This window comes from Bubalus bubalis, chromosome 19 (genome assembly GCF_019923935.1).
Source record: "Bubalus bubalis isolate 160015118507 breed Murrah chromosome 19, NDDB_SH_1, whole genome shotgun sequence".
Lineage (NCBI taxonomy): Eukaryota > Metazoa > Chordata > Mammalia > Artiodactyla > Bovidae > Bubalus > Bubalus bubalis.
Genome location: NC_059175.1, coordinates 69,890,751 through 69,912,964, shown reverse-complemented (window position 1 = coordinate 69,912,964; position 22,214 = coordinate 69,890,751). Strand labels below are relative to the sequence as shown.

General features: G+C 54.1%; 2 protein-coding genes and 2 long non-coding RNA genes across 4 annotated transcripts; 1 reads left to right on the top strand and 3 right to left on the bottom strand.

Moving 5' to 3' along the window:
• Positions 1-2,560: 2,560 nt before the first annotated feature.
• IRX2 (iroquois homeobox 2) lies at positions 2,561-8,186 on the bottom strand. The gene is made up of 5 exons (XM_025270733.3): positions 7,844-8,186; positions 6,094-6,499; positions 5,067-5,789; positions 4,193-4,267; positions 2,561-3,488 (listed from the first exon to the last, which is right to left on the bottom strand). The coding sequence occupies exons 1-4, from the start codon at positions 8,087-8,089 to the stop codon at positions 4,215-4,217; spliced, it is 1,428 nt and encodes a 475-aa protein (XP_025126518.2). The 5' UTR covers positions 8,090-8,186; the 3' UTR covers positions 2,561-3,488; positions 4,193-4,214.
• Positions 8,088-12,351, top strand: LOC112580664 (collagen alpha-2(I) chain). Its single transcript, XM_044932494.2, has 5 exons — positions 8,088-8,201; positions 8,233-9,119; positions 9,295-9,427; positions 11,512-11,789; positions 11,955-12,351. Exons 1-5 carry the CDS (start codon positions 8,088-8,090, stop codon positions 12,244-12,246), a joined length of 1,704 nt encoding a protein of 567 aa, XP_044788429.2. The 3' UTR covers positions 12,247-12,351.
• A 1,511-nt stretch (positions 12,352-13,862) lies between these two features.
• LOC112580653 lies at positions 13,863-14,459 on the bottom strand. The gene is made up of 2 exons (XR_003104994.3): positions 14,318-14,459; positions 13,863-14,055 (listed from the first exon to the last, which is right to left on the bottom strand). It is a non-coding gene; the product is annotated as an uncharacterized LOC112580653 (long non-coding RNA).
• A 3,181-nt stretch (positions 14,460-17,640) lies between these two features.
• LOC123330541 lies at positions 17,641-20,492 on the bottom strand. Its single transcript, XR_006546536.2, has 2 exons — positions 19,734-20,492; positions 17,641-17,856 (listed from the first exon to the last, which is right to left on the bottom strand). It is a non-coding gene; the product is annotated as an uncharacterized LOC123330541 (long non-coding RNA).
• Between the last annotated feature and the right edge of the window lie 1,722 nt (positions 20,493-22,214).

Below are 22,214 nucleotides of genomic sequence, written 5' to 3'. Positions count from 1 at the left end.
GTCCTTTCCCCTGCGCCAGCCCCGCCGCCTGGCCGCAGACAAAGGTGGATGAAGTTCTTTTCAAGTTTCAAAGGCAGTTGCGCAGCAGCTTTGCAGAAACAATAACTCTTTTATTGGGAACAAATGTTGACATTTGACGGGCGCGGGAGGCAGCGGCCGCCGGGCCAGCGCCCCGCTTGCTCTCGGCCCGGCCCCCGGGTCCCACCTGAGATTAAAGCGCGAATTCCGATAAGTCGGCTCTAACGCGCCCCGGGCGGCGCAGGGCAGAGGCCGGCAGGCCGGGCCGCACGGGCTCCATCCTGCGGCCCCGCGGCCCCGCGCTCGCCGCCGCCCGCCTCCCTCTCCCCGGCCTCCGCTAACATCTGCGAAAGTCTCCGTGGGCCGGGACGTAATGTTTGATTAGCTGAATTTTAAAGCAGAAGAGAGAAATCAGACACAGTAACCCTCTTCCATGAGAAGAGCCTCTGTTTCTCCCTCATCCTTCCTGAAGAGCTGCAGCGGAGGAACCGTAAACTGCATTCTTCGTTTCCTTAACAAAGATCCCTCTAAACACCTGCAGGTTTTCTGTGCTTAGCATACATTAAAAAAAAAAATCAAGTTTTCCCGAAAGAAATTCAGGTCAGGTGGCAGGGTGGGTAAGTTATGGAAATCTTTGATAATTTGTTGGGCATATAAACATCAAAGAGGATTCGTTAGTGTGGGCTAATCTCCTGAGCTGCTCGGAGTTTGCACCAATTGAAAGGTGCAGATTGTCCCTGAGAAGGAGGTCTGGGTGTGTGTGTGTGTGTGTGTGTGTGTGTGTGTGTGTGTGTGTGGTGTGTGTGTGGGCGCACGCGCGTGCACGCCTGTGTGTGCCGCGAAGGGATCATGTATCCAGGTAAAACAATCTTCTGTTCCAAAGGGAGGCAGTTTTCATCCAGGCTTCAGTTTCTGAACATATGCAGGGAGATCAGTTTTTACTTGGTTTCCTCGTTCTCCCTGCTTCCTTAAGAGCCCGAGGCTGTCACTATGTATCTTCATCAGGGAGCATGGTCTTTCAGTGCCTATTTGTTAAATATTGTTAACTTTCATACTTTTCACCCAAGTCTTCAAATTAGAATATCACATATAGGAAATACTGCTGTCACGAGGGTTGGATTCTCTGCTGATTTAGGAAATATGGCTAATGTTAATAAAAGCAAAACCGCTTAACATCTTCAGACTGCAATGTCAAATGCTATCTGGAGGGAAAATCATTATCCTCCCGGTAATTCCACAAAGGTTCCATCTGAAACAAAAACAGGCAAAGGAGCTCCTGGCTCCCTTTTATGTGCACAGACTCAAATCTGTTTTCCTCCAGACGGCTGCCACAGAGCAACCAGGCTTCCCACGTGAAAAATCTTCCCTGTCGCCAAGAGATAGCTCCATTCCAAACATGTCCAGGTCTCCTACTAGGGGAGGCAGGAAGGAGGAAAACAGTTCTCTACCCGCAAAGATTCGCTTTCTGCTAACCTCTGATCGCTTATCTACTCCAAGCCAACAGAATGCCTGAAAAGGAACAGAAAACCGAAGCCTTGGTCTGCGCCTTCCTGGGCAGTCAGACCCCATAACAGGCAGGGCTCTGTGACCAGTTCACAGCCCCCCAGCTTTGCCTCAAGTAGCTAAGATTACTTTCGAATACCCTTTCTAACAAGACCCCAGCAAGAGGCCACTAATTTCCACGGCACAAAAAGCCACTGGAGAGAGATTCGTTTGTCAATATCAACTGGTCCAGCAATTTCCCATCCTCAGACACATTGGCCTATCAGAGCCGGCAGATGTTTAGACAAGATTTTATAAATTGTTCAATATCAGCCCATAATGAACCCCAACTGACCATTCCAAAGCAGCTAAAAGCATCCGGGCCGACCCCCGCTGGGATCCAATAATGCTCTCAGGCTGCAACATTATTAATCATGGAATAAAATAGATGAACCTCTTGAAAAATAAGTGTATGATTGATTAAAGGGCAATCTAAGAAGCTATTATTCTTGTTTTATAACCGTAAGTTATATTCACTCAATTTATCTTTGGAGAGGAAATAAACGATTGTTCATTTCTTTTCTGAAATTATATTATATGGGTATCCATATAATTTTGCTGAAAATTAAAGTGACAGTTTTGCTGCTTTTATGATACTAATCAAAGGGAATATGTTCCTTGACTACAAATTGTAGACTTGTCCTAGAATTAGGTAGTGAGTCACACAATAACGAGGCAATAGTCTAGGGTTCTTTAAACTTTTCTTTCCCCCCAGGGTAAGGCTAAGAGCCACTGAAAGGAAAATAAATCTCTCCTCCCCAGATTTTCGCCTTGTGTTAAACATGAGTTATATGAAAAGGAGAGTTAAGAAGTCCTTCAATAAATCTGAATAATCTACGCCAATCTGGATAATTCAAATAAACAATAAACAATTATTTCACTCAATAATTTATGGTGGGGGCATCATTTATACCCCATATTATCCACATTATCCACTCACAATACTCTAGTTACTGAGGAGGCTCAGTAAGCCCAGAAATAAATGTCCAATGGATCCTAATGAATGGGGTATCAGATCACTTTATTTTGCCAAGTTTTTAAAATGTACACTAACAATCCATTTGCATATTCAGAACACAAAATCCAGATTTTCTTACAATGCATGTGTATATAAATAATGTAAAACCATGCGTATCTCCCTACAGTGTACTGCTCCTGCCTCTGCCTTCTTGCAGGAGCAGACGGGAGGGATTATTTTACACATTTTCATTAAAAAGCCTGAGGTCAGATCACCTGGGGGGAGGGGCTGCTGTCCCCAGGGCTCCCTACCCAAAGCCTCTTCCAGGACAAATGAGCCCCAAACACCACGCTGTTGTAGACTAGTTTGTTTTTATTTACAATTTAAGATATAAATTAGTAAAGAATTCTTGTTAAACAACCAACAAAGATTGTATAACCAGCAATGTTCAAATAAAAACCAGGCAGAATTTATTTACAAAAGGTTTAGATTCCATTGCAATACAACTTGCATAAATTACTAGAAGCTTTATATCATTATAAAAATAAATATCAAATTTGTTTCCACTTCTTAAGTACTCAAGTTCTATAATCACGTTTTATTTCTACTGTGTACATCTTTTACAAATAAATTTTACAGTAAATCCTATCACACCTATAGAATATATACCGTGGCAATGAAGTGATCAATTCAAGATATCCTGAGAAAAAAGATTGTTTTCAAAAGTCACACATACATTGGGGAAGCTATACTATGCCAACAAATTCACGTATGTCCAACAAAAGTCTGCTCCGATAGAGTCTGTGGGTTGGCAGTGCCCTGTGGATCCTTCCTGTTTACAGTGGCACAAGACGCGGTCGGGATTTAGAGGTCATTTTATATATATATATATATCTGTATATTTATGAACTTGGGAGGAGAGAATGGCCTGCTGACTTTTTTTTTTTTCCAAAGCAATTGTGACACCTACCTGTGGACCAAGGAAAAAACCAAGTCATCCCCCAAATCCTTCAGCCCCCACCAGTATCAATCACCACATTCTAAAAAGGGTCCATCTCAAAAGGTTTCGCTTCTTGCCCACCTTCAAGATCTGTGATGAGTAATTCTGCCTACTTGTAAAGCAGTTTTCTTTTTGAGACACTCCTGTCAGCCAGGCAAACTGCTGGTACTATCTACTCCATCTGGACACGGGGACAGGCCTGATAAAAGACTAGTATTTCTGTGTCTCTCCAGCCTGACTGCAAATGTCATCTAAAAATGGGTCTGATACCCCCAGTTTCGGGAACACTAGCTCATGAAAGCAAGTGCCTTTGAAGTGTAGTTTTTTAAGGTTCCAAACTGCATACAAATACCCAGATTTTAAGAATCTGTTTTTCCAAAGAGAAAACAGCAGCAGTGGTGGAATAAACACATTCCAGTTGAAGGAGTGACTTTTCTTTTTAAGCAGAACTTGAGCACAAAAAAAAAAAAAGAAGAAGAAGAAGAAGAGCTCTCAAAAAGAGCATAATCCTCTCCCACTTAAAGAAAAAAAAAAGAGAGAGAGAGAGAAGTAAGGCTCTGTCCTCAGACCCCATGGCAAGAAGCAAGAAATACACATTAAGCGAATTTGCTGGGCAATTGGTGGAAGGTTCCGCAAGGGGTGTGGGGAGGGGGGACCCCAGGGAGCCCACTTACTTGCATTGCTGTCTCGGCCCTTCTATAGGTAGGGCTGGACGCCCCCACCAACCACGGTGCAGCCCTCGCTGGCATCTGTCAGGGGAGGGGGCAGTTAGTCAGGACCCGACCCCAGAGCCATCTGCCTCGCGACAGCCTCGCGGCCACCAGCCCCGCGCCGCCCAACAACGCCGTGCCCTTCCCCCTGAACCCCCAAGCAGTCTGGGGGACCCGGCTGCCCCCCCTCACCCGCCCCCTGAGGCACTCGCCCGTCACATTTCCGCATTTTCTGCCCCCTTGACCTCCTTTTATAGGTCTGATCGGCTCAAGCCTCCATTAGGAGCAACAGAGGCGAGGCAAAGAAAGGGAGGGAGAAAACGGACTCTGGTTTTCTGTTCTGAAGATTTAAAAACCGGAGACCCCTGGGAGGAAGCAGAAGGCTTTATCTCCTTGCAGCCGAAGGCAGAAGAGGAGATTGAGCTGAGACCAGGAACCGACAGAAAGCGCCGAGGCTGACGCTCAGGACGCCGGAGGGAAGCTACATTTGGCGTCGATTTGTATTTGTCAAACCGAAAACAGTCAGGACGATACCAACAACAGGAATAATAACAAATCAAATGAAAAGTCAGTAATAAGGGGGTCAGTCCTGTCTCAGTCTCGAGGCAGGATCGCCTGGCCCCCCACCCTGTTTCTGACTTCACCAGCTCCGCCCCCCCCCCCCTCCTTCATTTCTAACTTAGGAGTGCAAAGCCATCCGCTTCCCATTCCCGGTTCAGGGACAGGGCTTCCCCGGCCAGACCTACAGGTGCCCGGTTCCCTTTCCCGGCTCCTAGGGGTGCTCGCCCGCCGGGACCCACCGCCCCCCTCCGCCCCCGGGGCCCCGCGGGCCGCCTACCTTTCTTCGGCTCGTAGCCGCCGCCCGGGGGCCGGTAGTGGGGCTCCGGGAGCGGGTGCGCGCCCACCTTGCCCGCGTCGCTGGCGGCCTTTGGCGCGGCGTGCAGCGCCTCTCCGGGGGCCGCGGCCGCCGAGTTGTACCGCAGCAGCCCCTGGCCCTGCAGCGCCGCGTTCAAGTTCCCGTAGTTTGTGTAGCTGCCGTAGAAGGGCGATGTGTAGTAGAGGTGGCGGCCGAGGAGCGGTGACGCGGGGTAGGGCGAGCCGCCCGGCGGCGCCCCGCTCGAGGCGGGCGCGGCGGCGGCGGGCAGCCCGGGCGGCGCGCAGCCCGGGCCCAGGCTCGGCTGCTTGAGGTCCGACGTGGCGATCTCGGCCAGAGACCACAGCTTGGGCTTGCTGGCGGCCGGCGGCGCGCCTGGCGACGTCCGGCTGCCCAGGGGCGTCTTGCCGCCCCCGCCCCCGCGGGGCGCGGCCTCGGGAGGGGGGCTCAGCAGCGGCGGCGCCTCCACGCCGGTGAGCGGCGACGAGGTCACGGGCTTGGGCGGCGCCAGGTCCCGCTCGCCGTCCTCGTCGTCGTCGTCGTCCTCGTCCTCCAGGTCGTCGTACTTCTCCTTGCACTCCGAGCCCGACTCGCACAGGGGGTCCCCGGCGCGGCAGGGCAGCTTCTCTCCGTCTGACTCGGCGGAGCAGGAGTGGTCGGTGAGCGAGTCCACGTGCAGGCTGATCCCTGCAGAAGCGCGGGGTGGGGGGCACGGTCTGTGGCACTCCGGGCCCCGCTGCCCACCGCTCCCCGCCCCCGCCATCCCTCACCCCGACCCCACCCGAGCCGCGTGCTCCAGGCAGCCTGACCTCCCCGCTCGCGAGCTCCAAGCGGCGCTCTCACGGGGCCCCAGAGGCGCCAGGCGGCGGAGCCTGGAGTGCCGGGGGCCGGGGGGCGGGGTGGGGGGGCGGCCTCCTCTCCGGCCTCAGCTCGGCGACCCGCCTGGGAAGAAGGAGGCTCCGCGCCCCTGCGCCGCCTCGGCCGCGCTCACCTTCGTCCTCAGCCGATGTCTCGGTGCCCTCGTGCGCCTTGTCCGCACTCTCCTCCTTGCCCCTCGCCGCGTCGCCCTCGTCCTCGTCCTCGTCCTCACTTTTGTTTCTGGGCGCCCACGTCATCTTGTTCTCCTTCTTGAGGCGCCGGCGCGCGTTGGCGAACCAGGTGGAGACCTGCGTGAGGGTCATCTTGGTGATGATGGCGAGCATGATCTTCTCGCCTTTGGTGGGGTAGGGGTTCTTGCGGTGCTCGTTGAGCCAGGCCTTGAGCGTGGCCGTGGCGTCCCGCGTGGCGTTCTTGCGGTAGGCCGGGTCGTTGAGCTGGTACGGGTAGGCCGCGTTGCCGTAAGGGTGGTAGCTGATGGCGCCCGTCATCCCGGTCGTGTGTGCATCGTAGGGCGCGCCCTGCAACCGACAAGAGCCCGGTGAGCGTTCGTCCGAGGGCCGGACAGGTGTCAGAGCCCCGGCGACCCCTCCGCCCGCCCGCGGCCGCCTTTCCCAGGGTGCCTCCCGGAGCTGGGGCTGTGCCTTCCCGCAGCAACAGATCCGGAGGACGCAGCGGGTCGTTTAACGCCAGCTGTGGATCTCGGAAAGCGCTGCAGTTTTATTCCCAAATTTTCCAACGATTTCATTTTACTAAAAATGACACATCTGGCCCCAAATGCCCCTGAGCCGCCGGTACGGGCGTGCACAAACAGGCCCGCACACACGGGCCCGCAGGTAGCTTCTTGATATCTAAATTTCTCCTGGTGTAAAGAGTCGCCGCCTCCTCCTAGTCGCCTTCCCCTCCCTTAAATGGTTAAAAAAACACCCCAGAGCCCCCGCTCCGCTATTCACCACTCTAAAGCTCGGCAAATCCAATTTGCAACTCGAAGCCAGTCACCGTTTCGAATTCTTCAAATACGCGGCAATTAGCATTTTAATTCAACCCTTAACGTTTAAATTCGAGACTTCTACAGCCAGCGCCGAGGCCCCGGCTACCCCGTCTCTGCTCTGGAATTCCGCCGAGGGCGGGAGGTGGCCACCAGGGCTCCCCCCCACCCCCACCCCGTCCGGGCCTCCAGCGTCTAAAACACGCTTTGCCAGCCCCCGGGCCTGGCCGGGCAGCGGAGCAGGAGGAGCGCGGGCCGGCCCGGGGGCCCGGGACGCAGGGGCTGCTCTCGGCGCGCGGGGACCGAGGCGGCACTTAGCGGGCCGCACGCCGGCCGACATGTTTTTCTAAAGCACGGGCCTGTGGAGCAGATGAAGGCGAAGATCTGGCCGGCCCGGCCGGGCCCCAGAGCCGCGGCCGAGGCTCCGCTGATTTCTCCAACCCCGTGACCCCCAAGCCCCGCGAGAAAGTGCCCAGCGCCTGGCGATCGCCCCGGAGGCCCAGGGGCGCCGACCCTTGCTGCCCGCCCCGGAAGAAGCGAGCCCCGGCCCGCTCAAGACTCCTCGCCCAGCTTCGGCGCCTGAAAGAGGGCCACCCAGGCCAGATCCTGTCCCGACCCCAGTGGGGTCGCACTTCTCGGGCTCGCCGGGAGATGACCTCGGCAGCCGAGGGGAAGGGCGCCCGGAGCCCCGCGCTACGGCCGTCGCCGGCCGACCGCCCTGCCTCTCGTCCCGGCCGGCCGCGCCACGGCCCCAACTCCGCGACTTCGGAGCCGCCTCCCACACCACGTTCCCCGCGACCCTCAGCTCGCCGATCACAGACCAGGGTCTCTGCGCCCGGCATCTCGCGACCCCGCCCGCCAGCCCGCACTCGGTTACCATGTAGGACGGGAAGCCGGCGGCGGCGGCGGCGTCGGCGGAGTACTGCAGCGGGCTGCCGAAGCCGGTGGCCGCTTGCGCGGTGAAGGCCGCGGAGCCGGGGTAGGGGCTGAACGCCGAGCCCGACGCCGACCGCGCCAGCTCCTCGCTGCGCGGCGCCGCCAGCGCCGACGCGCCGTACGCCGGACACGAATAGAGCGCCAGCGAGCCGGGCGCCTGGTACAGGTAGCCCTGCGGGTAGGACATGGTGGGCGCGGGGCGCGGGGGCCCGCGTCACGCCGAGCAGCGGGCAGGGCGCGCGGCGCCCTCCATCCACGCCCGGCCGGGGCGCGAGGCGGCGGCGGCGGGCGCGGGGACCGCCAGCCCAGGCAGGCCGGCCCGCGCACTAGCCCGGGCGGCCCCGCGGGCCGGGGGAGCGGCGGGGCGGCGGCGGCGGCGTTGGCGGCGGCGGCAGCTCGGAGCCGGTGGGCGCAGCCGCGCGCCAGGCCGGCGGTCGGGGTTTGGGGGAGTCTGGAGTCGGGAGTGAGGAGTTGAGGAAGGAGCGCTCGAGTTTCCGAGGGACATTGGAACGCGGAGCTGTCCGTCACGGGCTCATCTGCATATTCGGGCGCCCGCCCCCTCCCCTGCTCCGCCGGCTCCGCCCGCTCCCGCTGTCTGGCCGCGGCCGGGGGAGGGGCGGGGACGCCGGGGGTGGGGCGGGCGGAGGGGCGGCGGGAGCGAGAGGCAGGACGCGCAGGCTTTTGTGGCTCAGTCGCCTCTCGCGCAGCCCCGGCCCCCGGCCCGCAGCCCGGCCGCACCGGGCAGTGCGCGCTCCCTCTTCCCACTCGCGCGGACTCCCGGCGCCCGCCCCCGCCCCCCCCCTCCCGGCCGCCCCCCACGCCCCCGCCCGCCACTCTGCCCCCTCCCACTGCCCCGCCCCCAGATCGGCCCGCAAGGACCCGCGCAGAGGCCGCCCGCTGCCACTTGGGGTGGGGGGGGGTGGGGAGACGAGCGGCCCGGGCCCCCCTCACCGGCCGCGTACTGCGCGCCGGACTCTCGTGCCCGGATCGGAGCTACGGGTGATGCGGCGGGAGTGCGGCGCCATGGCCCGAGTCCTCCTGCGGGCGGCGTGCGCGGCTCTCACGCCCACCTCCCCCGGTTCGTCCTTGCTTGCTGCACGGGGCGAGCCTCCACGCGGGGCCTCGCAGCTGGCCGCCGGCCCCGCGCCGCCCCGGCGTGTCCCCGCGGGACCCGGATCCCGGGCGCTTTCGTCGCGAGCCGCCAGGAGGGCCCTGAGGTGAGCTCTCTGCCCCAAGGTCCGCAGTGGCCAGCGGGCCCTGGGTGTCAGGACTCTTCTGCTCTCGGATGCGGTTTAGCCCGCGTCTCCAGTGCTTCTCCAGGACGCCGCCGCCTCCCCCAAAGGGTTTTTTGTTTTAATAAGTTGACGCCTCTTTCGGATTTGTGTTGTAAAGCACTCGGGGGAAACGATCGTCACCGGACACACCGCCTCTGGCAGGACGTGGAGCCTCGCTGTCACTCGGGAAGGGACGAGACAGTCACGGGCCGGGGGCGCGGGCGGCGCACGCGGCTGCCCAGGTAGCGCAGGTAACAGGCGACTTGGGGGCCGCCTCTCGGGGCCCAGCGGCGAGGCGCTCGGCAAAAGGCTCTGGGACCCAGTCCCACAGACACCCTTCTCCACGGGCTTCCTCCACCCTCCCCCACTGGGCCGTGGAGGAGGGCGTCTGGGGTTTGGTCTTGGGGCGGGGGCAGATGGGGCCACCGGTGGACGCTCAGGAAGTGGGCGCACGGGGAAGGAGGCGGCGGGTGTGCGAGGCCCAGGCGTGGTGGTCAACACAACAGGTGCCTCTTCCTGCGGGGTGGTGGGGAACGCGGTAGGCCAGAGCTCCAGGCCGCAGCCTCTCCTTCCCCCACCCCCTACCCACCTCCCCCCTACCCACCTCCCCCGACCCCGCCCACCCTTTACCCACCCCTCTACCCCCCCTCTACCCCATCTCCTACTCCTCTACCCCCACCCTGCAACCCCACCGCCTACCCACCCTGCAACCCCACCGCCTACCCACCCCCCTACCCCACCGCCTACCCACCCCCCTGGCCCACTTCCCAGCCCGTTGGCTGGGCAGCTCGCGGAAGGACCAGGGTGATCGCGTTCGGGTCTCGGCCTCCCGGGTACCCCAGGCGCCATGCGGCCTCTTGCGAGGCGCGGCTGCAGCGCGAGGACCAGGAGGCTCCAGCCTCGGGCCTGACCGCCTGCGGAACCATCGAGGCCGCGTTTCGTTCCCCCAGATCCAAAGAGACCGGTTGTAAACTGCAGGATTGGACTTGAGCAGAGCCCACCCGCCTCCGCCTGCAGGCGGTGGTCCCCCGGTAGGTGAGGTCCAGGCACCTGACCCCAGCCGCCTCCCCACTTGCCCCCAAACCGCTGCGCCCTCGCCTGTCCCCTCAACACCTGCTCTCCTCTCTGAGCCCCCGCGCCGCCCACAAACCCCAGCCTGCACCCTCTACACTTTCCTAGACGCCTCACCCCCAAACACTCCCCAGCCCCTCACCACCCACCCAAACTTTCACCCCCACCCCACCCCACACACTCTGCGCCACCTCGAGGGCCCAGCAGGTGAGTTTCAGCAATGCGTTGACCCCAAGCAGGACGCCCTAATTCAGTTCAGGGCAGTTATTTTAAATCAATTATTGTCGCGTTAAAAAGGAAAGGGAAGCGGGGAGAATCAGAGGCCGCAGCAGCCCCGTGGAGCCTGCTTTTCCCAGGGTTCCCGGCATCCGTGGTCTTCCCGGGAGGGAATTCGGCCAGGAAGAGGCCGAAATGAGACAGACACACGACGGATGACCAACGTTCACAGCGCCAGACCAGGTTCTGGGCCTTCGGTTCCCTTCCAATTACATAGTTCAAGTGAAAAAAGAAAAAAAAAATTCAGGTCTAATTTTTATCTCCAAGGAGGACGGGCCTGAGTATTTCCATTTCTAAAGACCAGATCCTGCTGTTGTCTCATTAGCATTTGGGGCCGCCCCCCTAGCCCTCTCCTCCCCTCCCCCCGCCCTCTCCTCCCCCTCCCTCGATTCCCCCACTCCACACCCCCACCCCCCACCCCCAGGGCTTGATCTCTGCCAGGGGCAGAAAAGAAAACAGCGAATTATTACAAAAACATCTCCAGTTTGGAGCAGGGAGCATAAGCTCCGATACACTCGATTTTGACATCAATTAAGTGTGTAACCAGACATGTGCACGTGGCTTTGGAGGGTCTCGCGTCGCCCAGGGTGCTTCTCCAGAAAGGGCTGCCGGCTCTCGCGCTGCCCGCAGCTCAGCGCAGCTGATCCGGAAGACAGTCTCTGCTCAGTGTCTTTTTTTCCCCCCAGCAATTATACTCCTCCCCTGAAATCTAAATTTTCCATACTGCTGCCTGCTACTAATAAAAGCCGTCTACCTTGCACTATTAAACAGTCGAATCGTACTACATGCTGTTTTTATTGGTGGTGACTGTAGCAAATTAAAATGCCTACGCAGAGACATTAACATTTACGCTCTGCATTGTTACCGGGATATATAAACTCCGTTTCGCTTTAAAGCACTCTGCTTTTTTTTTTTTTTAAATATATAAAATCACTTTCCCTTTTCTTAAAGTTGGCTCGGTCTTCTTTTCTAAAAACTCAATCGAAAGAACAGGCTGCAAATGCGGAGGCTCGACGCGATGGCTGGGCGCGCGGCCGCCTGCGAGGGTGGCCTGGAATCCTGCAACTGCGTCTCGGGTCACCGCGGGGAGCTCCCGGACCCCGCGGCCGTCGCTTTCGGGGAGCAGGACCTGGATGCTCCGCTCACGGGCGAGGAGGCTGTTCAGGCCTGTGGAGCGCTGGAGTCTGGACGGACACGGCCTCTGTCACTTTCGGTTGCCCTCCTCACTGGGATGGAAGAGAAAGAGCCGGCGCGCAGGCCAACCGGGTGCGTGCCCTGAACGCGATGGATCCGAGCAGTTCGGTTGCGGGATTTACGGTGGATTCCACCTCCCCGCCCCTAACACACACACTTTGCCCCAGGTGTGCATTCAAAAAAATAAAAAAAAGGGATCGGTTAACACCGTCACATTTCTGTTTCTTGTCCCCACAGTGGCCGGTGCTTTTGGAACGAGTTGGCGAGGACACTCGTGTTTCCGGGAACCGCGGTTTCCTGGAGGCCGAGCTCTGGGGAACGGCGGCCTGGGGCTCTAGGTCCTCATCGGAAAGCAGCGGTGGCGCAGACCGAGGCGCCCTCCACTCCTTTCCCGGGACTCCCGGGAGGCGGGAAGGCCCAGCGGCAACGCGGCCCGAAGTCGTGCGCACGGGCGGCGAGGGGGCGCTGTGGCCCGCAGATGCCGCCTCGTCCCCGCCGCGGTGGGCCTGGCGCCGTCCCCGGCCACTGAGGGCGCCCCGGCCCGGCCTCCCCCACGTCGATTGCATTCGGGGCAAACGGACAGCAACCCTGGAGCGTTTGAATAAAGCCTAGCCGAGCCCGGCTTCTCTCTCTCTTCCCGCCTTTTGCCCTGTCTTGGGAGTTTGTAAGAGTTGGGTGGGCAAAGAGGTACCATCTTGGAGCGTGTAGATATGCCGAGGGGAGGGGGTCAATTAAGATTTAAAAAGACACATTTTACGTGGTTCCTCTTCGTGAAGTTCTGTGTCAAGTGCAACCTGTCCCCTCTGATGTCGCTCTTCCTGGGGGATTGCGGAGCGAGTGGCATCAGAAACTGGCAAGAAGAGCCGCGAGTCCGGGTCTGTGTTTTCTTTTTTGGGAAACAGGAACACTTCGCTGTAAACTGTACAGAGTTTAAGTCAAATGAAACGAGAATGCCTTCCAAGCGGGGTCGAGCCCGCTCACGGGTCTCTGGACACTTTGGCCTTTCGAAGCTCTGACACGGTCTTCTGATGCGGCCACGCGTGTCTGCAAAACACCGCGGGAGGCGAAGCCCAGGGGGTCCCCGCCGCTCCAGTCAGTGAACCTGGAGCGCGGACGCGGCCCCTGGGTTTCCACCGGCCCGAAAGACTCGGGCCCCGCGGGCAGTGCCGCGGGAGGGGTCCCTGGACCGGGGCGCGCTCTTCTGCACGTTCTGGGCTCAGCCTGAGACCCGGTTCTAGCACCATGGCCCAGCCCCTGAGGTCGGAGGACTAGAACTGTGCGGGCCGCTAACGTGTTCCTCCTGGTTTCGTTCAGCGGCCGCACACGGCCCATCCTCTCCGCGAACGCCCCGCCTCCGACCCGCTTCCTGAAGTTTCTCCTGCGCCGCGGCCCAGGAATCAGCATCCTTCGCCTCTTCTCCGCATCCCGTGCTTCCATCGCTCCGGTTCTTCCTTGCCCCCCGCGAACCCCGACCCGCAGCCCCTTTGGGAGAGCCGTGCGCGCTTCCCCGGGCCCAGGTCCCCGCCGGTGTCCGCGTCCCCAGCTGGGAGCGCCGAGCGGGGGTGAGCCGAAGGGTGGCGGTGCGCGGGCGGCGGTGCGCGCGCCGCGGATGGGATGAAGGATTCCAGTGACCCGAGACCCTCTTCCAAGCCGCCAAGACCCGAGCGCCTTCGTTCAGCGGTCGGCGATCGTTTGGAAGGACAGTGTGGGCGAGCGCTCTGCCCTCCGCGTTCACGGCCGCGCGGCCAGGCGCCCCGACCTGCACACACGTGCGCGCGCACAGTCGCGCTGCCCGAGGAGGTCCGCGCGCCGCGGGAGCGGCTGTAGGCAAGTGGAAACAGATGAAAGGTGTCCCTTTTTTTTTTTTTTTTTCTTTTAAATGTTTCTGCGAGACAGCCTTTGGAAGAACTTAGCTCATACACACCCATCTCTCACCACCCGCCCCCCCGCCCCCCCGACGCCCAGGCCGTCCTCAGCCTCTCCATTACTCGCTTTGCTTTCCCTGTTTTCCACTCCGGAGCGCAGCTCGGCACGTGCACGCGGGTGTGAGCGCGCCCAGGGGCTGCAGTGACCCGGAGCGTCGCTCGGATCGGGCCAGAGCGGGTAGGATCCTCGCTCGCAAGAAAACCAGCGGGGGAGAAGGAACCGTGTTTTGCCCATTACTTTTATTAGACGAGAGAGGCTATAGAGGGCGTTTGTCCCGGTCCCGTTTCATAGCCGCCTGCTGACTCTTCATCAAAAGGGCTCGTCCAGACCGTGGTCAGGCGCACACTGACGCAGCTGGGTGGGAGAGCCGCGGGTAAGGAAGGCCTTTTTTTTGTTGTCGTTGTTGTTAATACTGGCGGAAATGCAGAAAGGAAGGTTTGATAAATTTGATTGCATTAAAAGTAAGAAACTTCAGTTGAAGAGAAATTGCTGGCACTGACCTGGGGAGAAAGGTTTGCAGTGACCGTAAATGGCAAAGACTGCCCTACAGAACCAGGAAGGGCGCCCAAGGTCAGCAGGTGAAGCCAGCCGCCCGAGAGACGGGCCAAGGAGGCCGGAGGAGTCTCCGCACAGAGGACAGAGGCCCACGTTCGTTCTTGACGGGGACACCTTACCATGTGACAGATGCCACGGTGTGACCCCAAACAAGGGCCAGGGTGTGTGGAGATCAGGCGCGCTCTCCCTGCTGTGCTCGTTGAAACTGCTACAGAGGAATCCGGGAGACATTTGTCCATATCTGAAAAAGCAGGAGCTGCCCACCCCGCTGACCCCCAGATCCCTGCCTCATTGTCTGCCGCCGCTGAGAAAAAGCCAGGCTGGGGGCACTGAGCCCTGGCACTGCCCTTGCAGCATTGTCTGCAAAGTGCAGGGCTGGAAGCGTCCTAAATGGCAGGCAGAGGAGGCCTGGCTGCAGAGCCCAGCCCAGGGCATGTCCCCTGGAACAGAGTGTTCCCCAGGGATGACGGAAACCACCCCAGACTCTGCTTGCATCCGCTGGAGCCAGTCCTGGGGGTATAAGGTTGAGCTGGGGAAAATAATACTACTTTCAGAAAAGGATACGGACAGCTTGAGGTCCTGCCGCAATTGACAAAAAGAAAAACAAACCAGCAATATACCTGCTGTTTACAGGCGGGGGTGGCAGTGTCGCTATGGGGCCTCTTCCCCTGGCTGCAGGCCCACTGTGTGCTTGAAGAGAGGCTGGGGCCCACGCTGGTGGTTAGGCTTTGTTTCTGAAAAATCTATCTGCTGCAAATGTCACCAGAGATTGTTAACTTGAAATGATGGTTACATGGATTCTATCACTCTCTACATTCCTAGCATGTGAAATATTTAACAATTGGAAAATTAAAACAAGAATGTGTGTTATCCTTTAAAAGAAGTGTCATAGTGCAGAAGTATAGGGAACTAATTGAGGAGTGCTTTCTTTAAAAAAAAAATAGTTTCTCAAAAATGTATGTTTCTGTCTCTTTCTTCCTGGCTTCACCTCCCCCCACCCTCGCCCATCCCATCCTTCAGAACGTAAAGATACAGTCTTAGATTTGCAGTGTTGACCTCTGAACGGACTGCCCCCGGTGCGTCTGTCACTGGGTGTCATCCAGAACGTGGCAGAGAGAGGGGCTTCCTGGGCAGGATGCTGCCCGCGGGCCCTCAGGCTCCTCACCTGGGCCCATCAGGTGAGTGGCTCACCTGTGGCTACTGGTTCTTCTCGGGGGCTGGCCGCTCTCGTCTCTGGGGAGGGGCGCTTTTGCCCTGGAGAAGTCTGAAATCTTTTCACTACCCACAGTAAAGGTGCCTTAGAAAATTCAAGTCAAGATCAGACAGAGGGGGGCTGCACCTGGAGAGGGGATGGCTTCCTGGGGAGCCCCGTGTGTCCAAAGGCTTCCCTGGGCCCACGAGGTTGAAGGCCCTGGGGACTGACTGCCGCCCGAACCTGGCCAGCTCTCTGCCCAGGCTCCTGGCCTGCTGGCCCTCCTGCCTGTGGCCACACATCCCTCCACATCAGTCCCTGCCACTTGCAAAGGTCCTGCCCATGGGGCTCTGTCACCCCCTGCCATGGGGCTCTGTGGAGCACTAGACACATATTGACTGACTGAGTCAGTGAATGGCTTGCTCTTGGTCACTCACTTTTTCTTCTCAAAGGTACCCAGGATACTGAGGGACAGAAACAGAAAAATCACGGTTGCGTACGTGTCCTGCCAGCTTCCCTGCTAGGCATCTTCTGTGCACATGACTGTCTTGATATCGAGTGATCCAGGCAAACCTGATCATACCTCGGGAGCCCTGGCTCTCCAGTATGAAGCGCGGTGCATTGCCACGTTGAATTTTAAGTCCCGATAGCTATGCACACTGAAAATAGCATTTCATTTTTAAAATAAATTCCTGAGTTAGCAGTCAGCCCCAAAGCTTCCATTCCTTGAGAAGAGCGAGCGTGCATTTTGTTGTTGTTTTTTGCATCCCGCATGACGTGTGCCATTCCCAGCACACAGACGTTCGTGAAAAAGGAAAGTGAACAAAAGCAAACTAGACTGAAGATACTGTTAATGAAAAATTCAGAGTGGGACCGACCGTTTAAAGCTAATTAGATCCTAGCAAGGGTTTTTTTTAGAAACAGACAAGTTTCTTCTGAAATTTATTTTTAGTGGCAGGAATCTTAGGATGGCTAAAACAATTCTGACAAAGAAGAATAAAGTGGGAAGAATCAGTCTACCCAATTCCAAGACATTACATCATTGGAACAAAAGAGAAAATCCCCAAAAACAAACATGTATAAATATTCCTGACTTATTTTGACAGGATGCAAAGCAATTCAATGGAGGAAAGTTAGTCTTTTCAACAAATGGTGCTGGACCAATTGAACGTGTTAAAGAACCTACCTGTCAATGAAGGAAATGCAAGAGCTAGGGGTTCAATCCCTGGGTCAGGAAGATCCCCTGGAGTAGGAAACGGTGATCCACTCCAGTATTCTCGCCTGGGAAATCCCAGGGACAGAGGAGCCTGGTAGGCTACAGTCCGTGGGGCCACAAAGATTCGGACACAACTGAGCACAAAGCAAGTATGCGCATACAAACATACACAAACTCCAACCCAACTCCCGTACCTTATGCAGAAATTAACTAGACATGATCACAGACTTACATGTCAAATTATGAAACTTAGAAGAACAGAGGATAAAAATCTCAAGATCTATGACAAGGCAAATAATCTGTAGACTAGACACCAAAAGCAGAATCCATGAATTAATATTTTATTCTCTGAAAGAATGAAAAGAATGCAGACTGACAGAAACTATTTGCAAATTATGTATCCAACACAGGACTAGTATCTAGAATATATAAAGAATACTCAAAGCCGAATAGTAAAACAAAACAATACAAAACTATCCAATTAGAATTTGGCCAAAAGACATTTCACCAGAGGGGATATACAGATGGCAAATATTCTCCTGAAAGGTGTTCAGTGTCATTAACCATCAAGGAAATGCAAATTAAAAGCACTGAGAAGTATATGCACCTATCAGGATGGCTACAATGAGAAAATAAAGTAGCAATAACATCAAAGGTGAGAATGCAAAGAAACAAGGTCATTCACACGTTGCTGGTGGGAATGTCATGTGGTAAACCCACTGTGGGAACTAGCTGGGCAGTTTCTGATAAAGGTAAACAGTGGGAGTCTGATGCATGACGCAGGGGTCCAGTGCCGGTTACACCCCACCCTGGAAGGGAGGGAGGTGGGACGGGGGTACAGGGTGGAGGGGACAAATATATGCCTGTGACTGATTCATGATGATGCAAAAACCATCACAATACTCTAAAGTAATTATCCTCCAATTACAATAAATCAATTAAAAGAAAAAAAAAAAAAAGACTCGACTTGAAACTACCATGCAGGCTGGCGATCGCATTCCTGGGCATTGTTCCCAGAGAAACAGAAACTTGTGTTCACATAAACCCTGTACACGGGTGTTCACAGCACCTTTATTTGTAACAGAAACTGGAGTCAGCCCAGATGTCCTTCAGTGGGTGGAACTAACGCTCAACGGTAGAAGTGAGTTATTGGTCCAAACAGCTCGCATGAAATCTCCAGAGAACTGGGCTGGAGGACAAAAGCCGATGCCAAAGCTTCTTTACTGCGTGATTCTGCCAAGAGCACATTTCTGAAATTACAAAAATTTAGAAAAAGAGAACAGCTTGATGGCTGTCAGGGACAAGGTGGGGGAGTCGGGGGGAGGGTACGAGAGAGGGGGGCCTGTTTACAAAAAGGAACAGGCGGGATCCTCAGGGTGATGAGAGGCAACACCTTGATTGTCTGTGTCTTCAGAGACCTTTCAGGCTTTCGAGCTGCAGAAGATGTGGGGCTCAGAGTACGGTGCCCGCTCTGAGCACAGGCAGGCAGGACATGTGAGAGGGGACAGTAAGAGGCAGCATCTCTCTGGAGGAGCCAAGCCAGGAACACTGCCTTCCGTATCTTGGACTTTTATAAGTATTTGATGATTTTTATAGAAGTTATATACAGAGCTGGGGAGGGATAAATTGGAAATTTGGGATCAGTGAATCTAATATATATACATAATAGATAAACCACCAAGAGCTACTACATGCCACAGGGAACGATACTCAGTATCTTAGAATAACCTATCATGGGAAAGAATCTGAGGAAGTGTATGTATATTTTTTCCCATGTGGCGTTGGTGGTAAAGAACCTGCCTATCAATGCAGGAGACTTAAGAGGTGCATCTATTCCTGGATCGGGAAGATCCCCTGGAGGAGGGCATGACAACCCACTCCAGCATTCTTGCCTGGAGAATCCCATGGACAGAGGAGCCCGGCAGGCTACAGGCAGGGTTTGCAAAGAGTTGGACACGAATGAAGTGACTTAGCACACACACACACACACACACATGTACATATATATGAAGCAAAGTCGCTCAGTTGTGTCCAACCCTTTGTGACCCCATGGACTGTAGCCTACCAGGTTCCATCCATGAGATTTTCCAGGCAAGAATACTGGAGTGGGTTGCCATTTCCTTCTGCAGAGGATCTTCCCGACCCAGGGACCCAGGTCTCCCACATTGCAGGCAGATGCTTTACCGTCTGAGCCACCAGGGAAGCCTGTACATATATATATACACGTACATATAACTGAGTCACTGTGCTTTACACCTGAAATCAACACAACACTGTAAATCAACTAGACTTCAGATTTAAAAAATTATACACAAATATGACGAGTTGGGTGTGTACTATAATGAGATGAGAAAAACATATTTTTATGTTATCTTTTGAAATCTCTGACTTTCATATGTTTTTACATTAGTCTGAGAAATATATATATTATACATCTATGTTCTGAATTATTATATATAATAAATTATATTTGAGATAAGCACACATCTTAATTCATATTTAATGTTTCTTTATATCTTTCCTCATATATTGAAGCTCTTCATTCTTTCACCAGTTTTCATTCATTTGATTTGCTGTGAAACATACATAAATGCTTCAAAACTATAAATATCTGCATGACTACTAACAATAAATCACTGAGTACAGCTTTTATTTTCCTTTGCAGATCATTTAATGTCTAGAAAATATCACACTTGGGATTCACAAAACAATCTACAAAATTACTTGAAAATAGCGTTTCATCTGTTACTAGTTTAATACAAAGATTTGCTTTTCAGCCCTGAGTTAGTGTCAGGACTTTCCTCCGTGTTGGCGGAGCTGCACTTTGGGTTCCATGACTTGCGTGGTTAAGAGTCAGGGAGCAGGTGCGGTGCAGCCTTGGCCCTGTTTTCCGTTTCTCCTGCCCTCCAGCAGTCCCTCTCCACCCTCGTTAGCTTCTACACGTCTTTGCAGCATTTCTTTTTGCAAACGTGAGCAAATGCATGCACACGTTCGTGGCCATTAGTCAAGAAATCCTCTCCATTTCTTTCTCAGGTTACACGCATCCTTGCAAAACTTGCTATGTTTTCCTAACAGTAACTCAAGGAGATTACTACGGATTCCTTTCTGCAGATTTCCCCAAATATACCTGATCTTCTGCAAAACAGCGGAACAGCATTCCCTTCAGGGCTGCGTCATAGGCACGCCCCAGACCCCGGTGAAGGACTCGCGTGCTGTGATACGCTTGCGCCCTATTCTAGCGCTGCGGTTGGCAGCTTTCTTCCAGGCTGTTTCTTGCTGGAGAAGACGCCGCTCCAACCTGGCCCTCAGACCTGGGACGTCTGGTCACAGGGTGCGGTTTTTCCTGGAACTGGCAGATCCCTGTCCTGTTTTGTACTCAGACACCAGCCTGAATAACTGCTCGTTTCTCCTCATCCCGACTGTGTAGACTGTTCGGAGAAACTCGGCATGTTGTCTAGTCTGATGTGTGAAACGTGAGCCATAAATTCTCCTTTCCATGGCACTGACCTCTGGGCGTTGGAGCTCAGTCACCTCCCGGAGGTAAAACCCCGCACGTTCGTTTCAGAACAAAATGGCCATTTCATTATGGCTGAAGGTGAACTTTCCAAATGACTAATGATGTTGATCATCTGTTCCTGTGCTGTAGGCCATCCACGTGCCTTCTTTTCTGAAGTGGCTATACAATTCTTGTGGTCATTTTTAAAACTGTGTTTTCTTCTAATTATTGTGTTATAAGGGTTCTTTATATATTCTGGCCACAAGTCCTTTCTCGGATATATGCTTTGCAGACACTTTCTCCCAATCTGTACCTTGAGTTTTCAATTTCTTTTTATTTTATTAATGGAGTTTTTCAACAAGCAAAACTTCCCATGTTTATAAAAATCAGTTTTAAAAAAGTCTTCCTTTGATGTGTATATGTGTGTTATTTTAAGGAAATATTTGCCTAATCCAAGGTCATGGAGATTTTCTCCTATGTGATTTCTGCAGTTTCTGTGATTGTAGCTCTTACCTTTACCTATGACGCTTCATTTTGGAATAGTTTTGTGTATGATGTGTGGTAAGAGTCAACGTTGTTTCTTCCCCATCTAGTATGTAGTTATATCATGCCAGTTATTGGAGATCATATTTTATCCAGTGAATTATCTTGGCACTTTTGCAGAAAAAAAACAATTGCCCATTTGAGTGTAGGTGTATTTCTGGCTTCTTAACAATGTCCCTTTCAGACCTGTCTGTCCTTAGCTCAATACCGTATTGTTTTGTTTTTATCTCTTTACAGACAATCTTAAATTATGTAGTATGTCTTTTAACTTTATTTTTCTTTCATAAAATTGTTTTGGAAATTTGAAGTCCTTTGTATTTCCATGTGAATTTTGAATTAGTCCTTCAATTTCTACAAATTCTACAATTTGATTGGAACTTAATTGATAATATAAATCAATTTGTGGAAAACTGGTCTTTTAAAAAATATTGACTTATTCAATCCATAAATATAGTATACCTTTCCTTTTATTTAGGTTTTTTAAAAAATGAATTTATTTTAACGGGAGAGTAATTGCAACACTGTGATGGTTTTTGCCACACATCAACATGCATTGGCCACAGGTATACGTGTGTCCCCCCGTCCCGGATGCTCCGGGCCCTCTGGGCTGCCCCAGGGCACTGCGTGCCCTGCTTCACGAGTGGGACTTGCACTGCCCATCTGTTTTACAGTCGGTGATGTACATGTGTCAGCGCTGTTCTCTCAAATCATCCCACCCTCGCCTTCTCCCACTGAGTCCAAAAAAGTTTTCTCAGGAATCGTTCATAGTTTTTAGTGTAGACATTTTGGACAAGATTTACTAAAGTTATTACTAAGTATTTTATTTACTTATTTAAGCCATTGGGAATGCCTTTGTGTGACATATTTTGACATCACTTATTTAGAAATAGCAGTGATTTTTGCATATTGACCACGTGTTTTTCGATCTTGTTTACTTCAGTGATTTGTTATAGTGGTTTCTGTAAATTTTGAAATTTCCTGCATAAGCAATCATGCCTTTTGTGAATAAAGTTTTATTTCAGCCTTTCCAGCCTGTTTGCTGTCTCAGCCACTGTCTTTCTTGCACCAGCCAGCGCCTCTGGGATTATGCAGCCGCAGTGCGGTGCAGGCAGCCTTGTTTTGGCGTGACCCTAGTTAGAAAGGTCAGCCCTTCCTCACCAAACACGATGCTGCTGTAAGTTCTGAACACGGCCTTAACTTAGGAGTCACCCTCTTTTCCTAGGTTGCCCAGAGTTTTCAAGCATGGAGGGGAGCTGCACTTTCTTGGAAATTGTTTTTCTGTATCTACTGATTAAACATATCTTAAAAACTTATTCCACTAAGATGATGCATTACAGTAATCAGCTTTCAAATGTCAAACCAACCTTGCCTTGTGCCCTGTGCCTAGTCGCTCAGTGGTGTCCGACTCTTCACGCCCCCATGGACTGTAACCCACCAGGCTCCTCTGTCCATGGGGATTCTCCAGGAAGGAATACTGGAGTGGGTTGCCATGCCCTCCTCCGGGGATCTTCCTGACCCAGAGATTGAACCCAGCTCTCCCGCATTGCAGGTGGACTCTTTACTGTCTGA

Coding starts and splice junctions, on each gene's coding strand:
- IRX2 (XM_025270733.3), bottom strand. CDS start 8,089: ATGTCCTACCCGCAGGGCTACCTGTACCAGGCGCCCGGCTCGCTGGCG. Junction 6,500..7,843: donor CCGGCTTCCCGTCCTACATG/GTAACCGAGTGC, acceptor TGTCGGTTGCAG/GGCGCGCCCTACGATGCACA. Junction 4,268..5,066: donor CGGCTACGAGCCGAAGAAAG/GTAGGCGGCCCG, acceptor CTCCCCTGACAG/ATGCCAGCGAGGGCTGCACC.
- LOC112580664 (XM_044932494.2), top strand. CDS start 8,088: ATGGTGGGCGCGGGGCGCGGGGGCCCGCGTCACGCCGAGCAGCGGGCA. Junction 9,120..9,294: donor GCCGCCAGGAGGGCCCTGAG/GTGAGCTCTCTG, acceptor TGTGTTGTAAAG/CACTCGGGGGAAACGATCGT. Junction 9,428..11,511: donor CGGCTGCCCAGGTAGCGCAG/GTAACAGGCGAC, acceptor CTCAATCGAAAG/AACAGGCTGCAAATGCGGAG.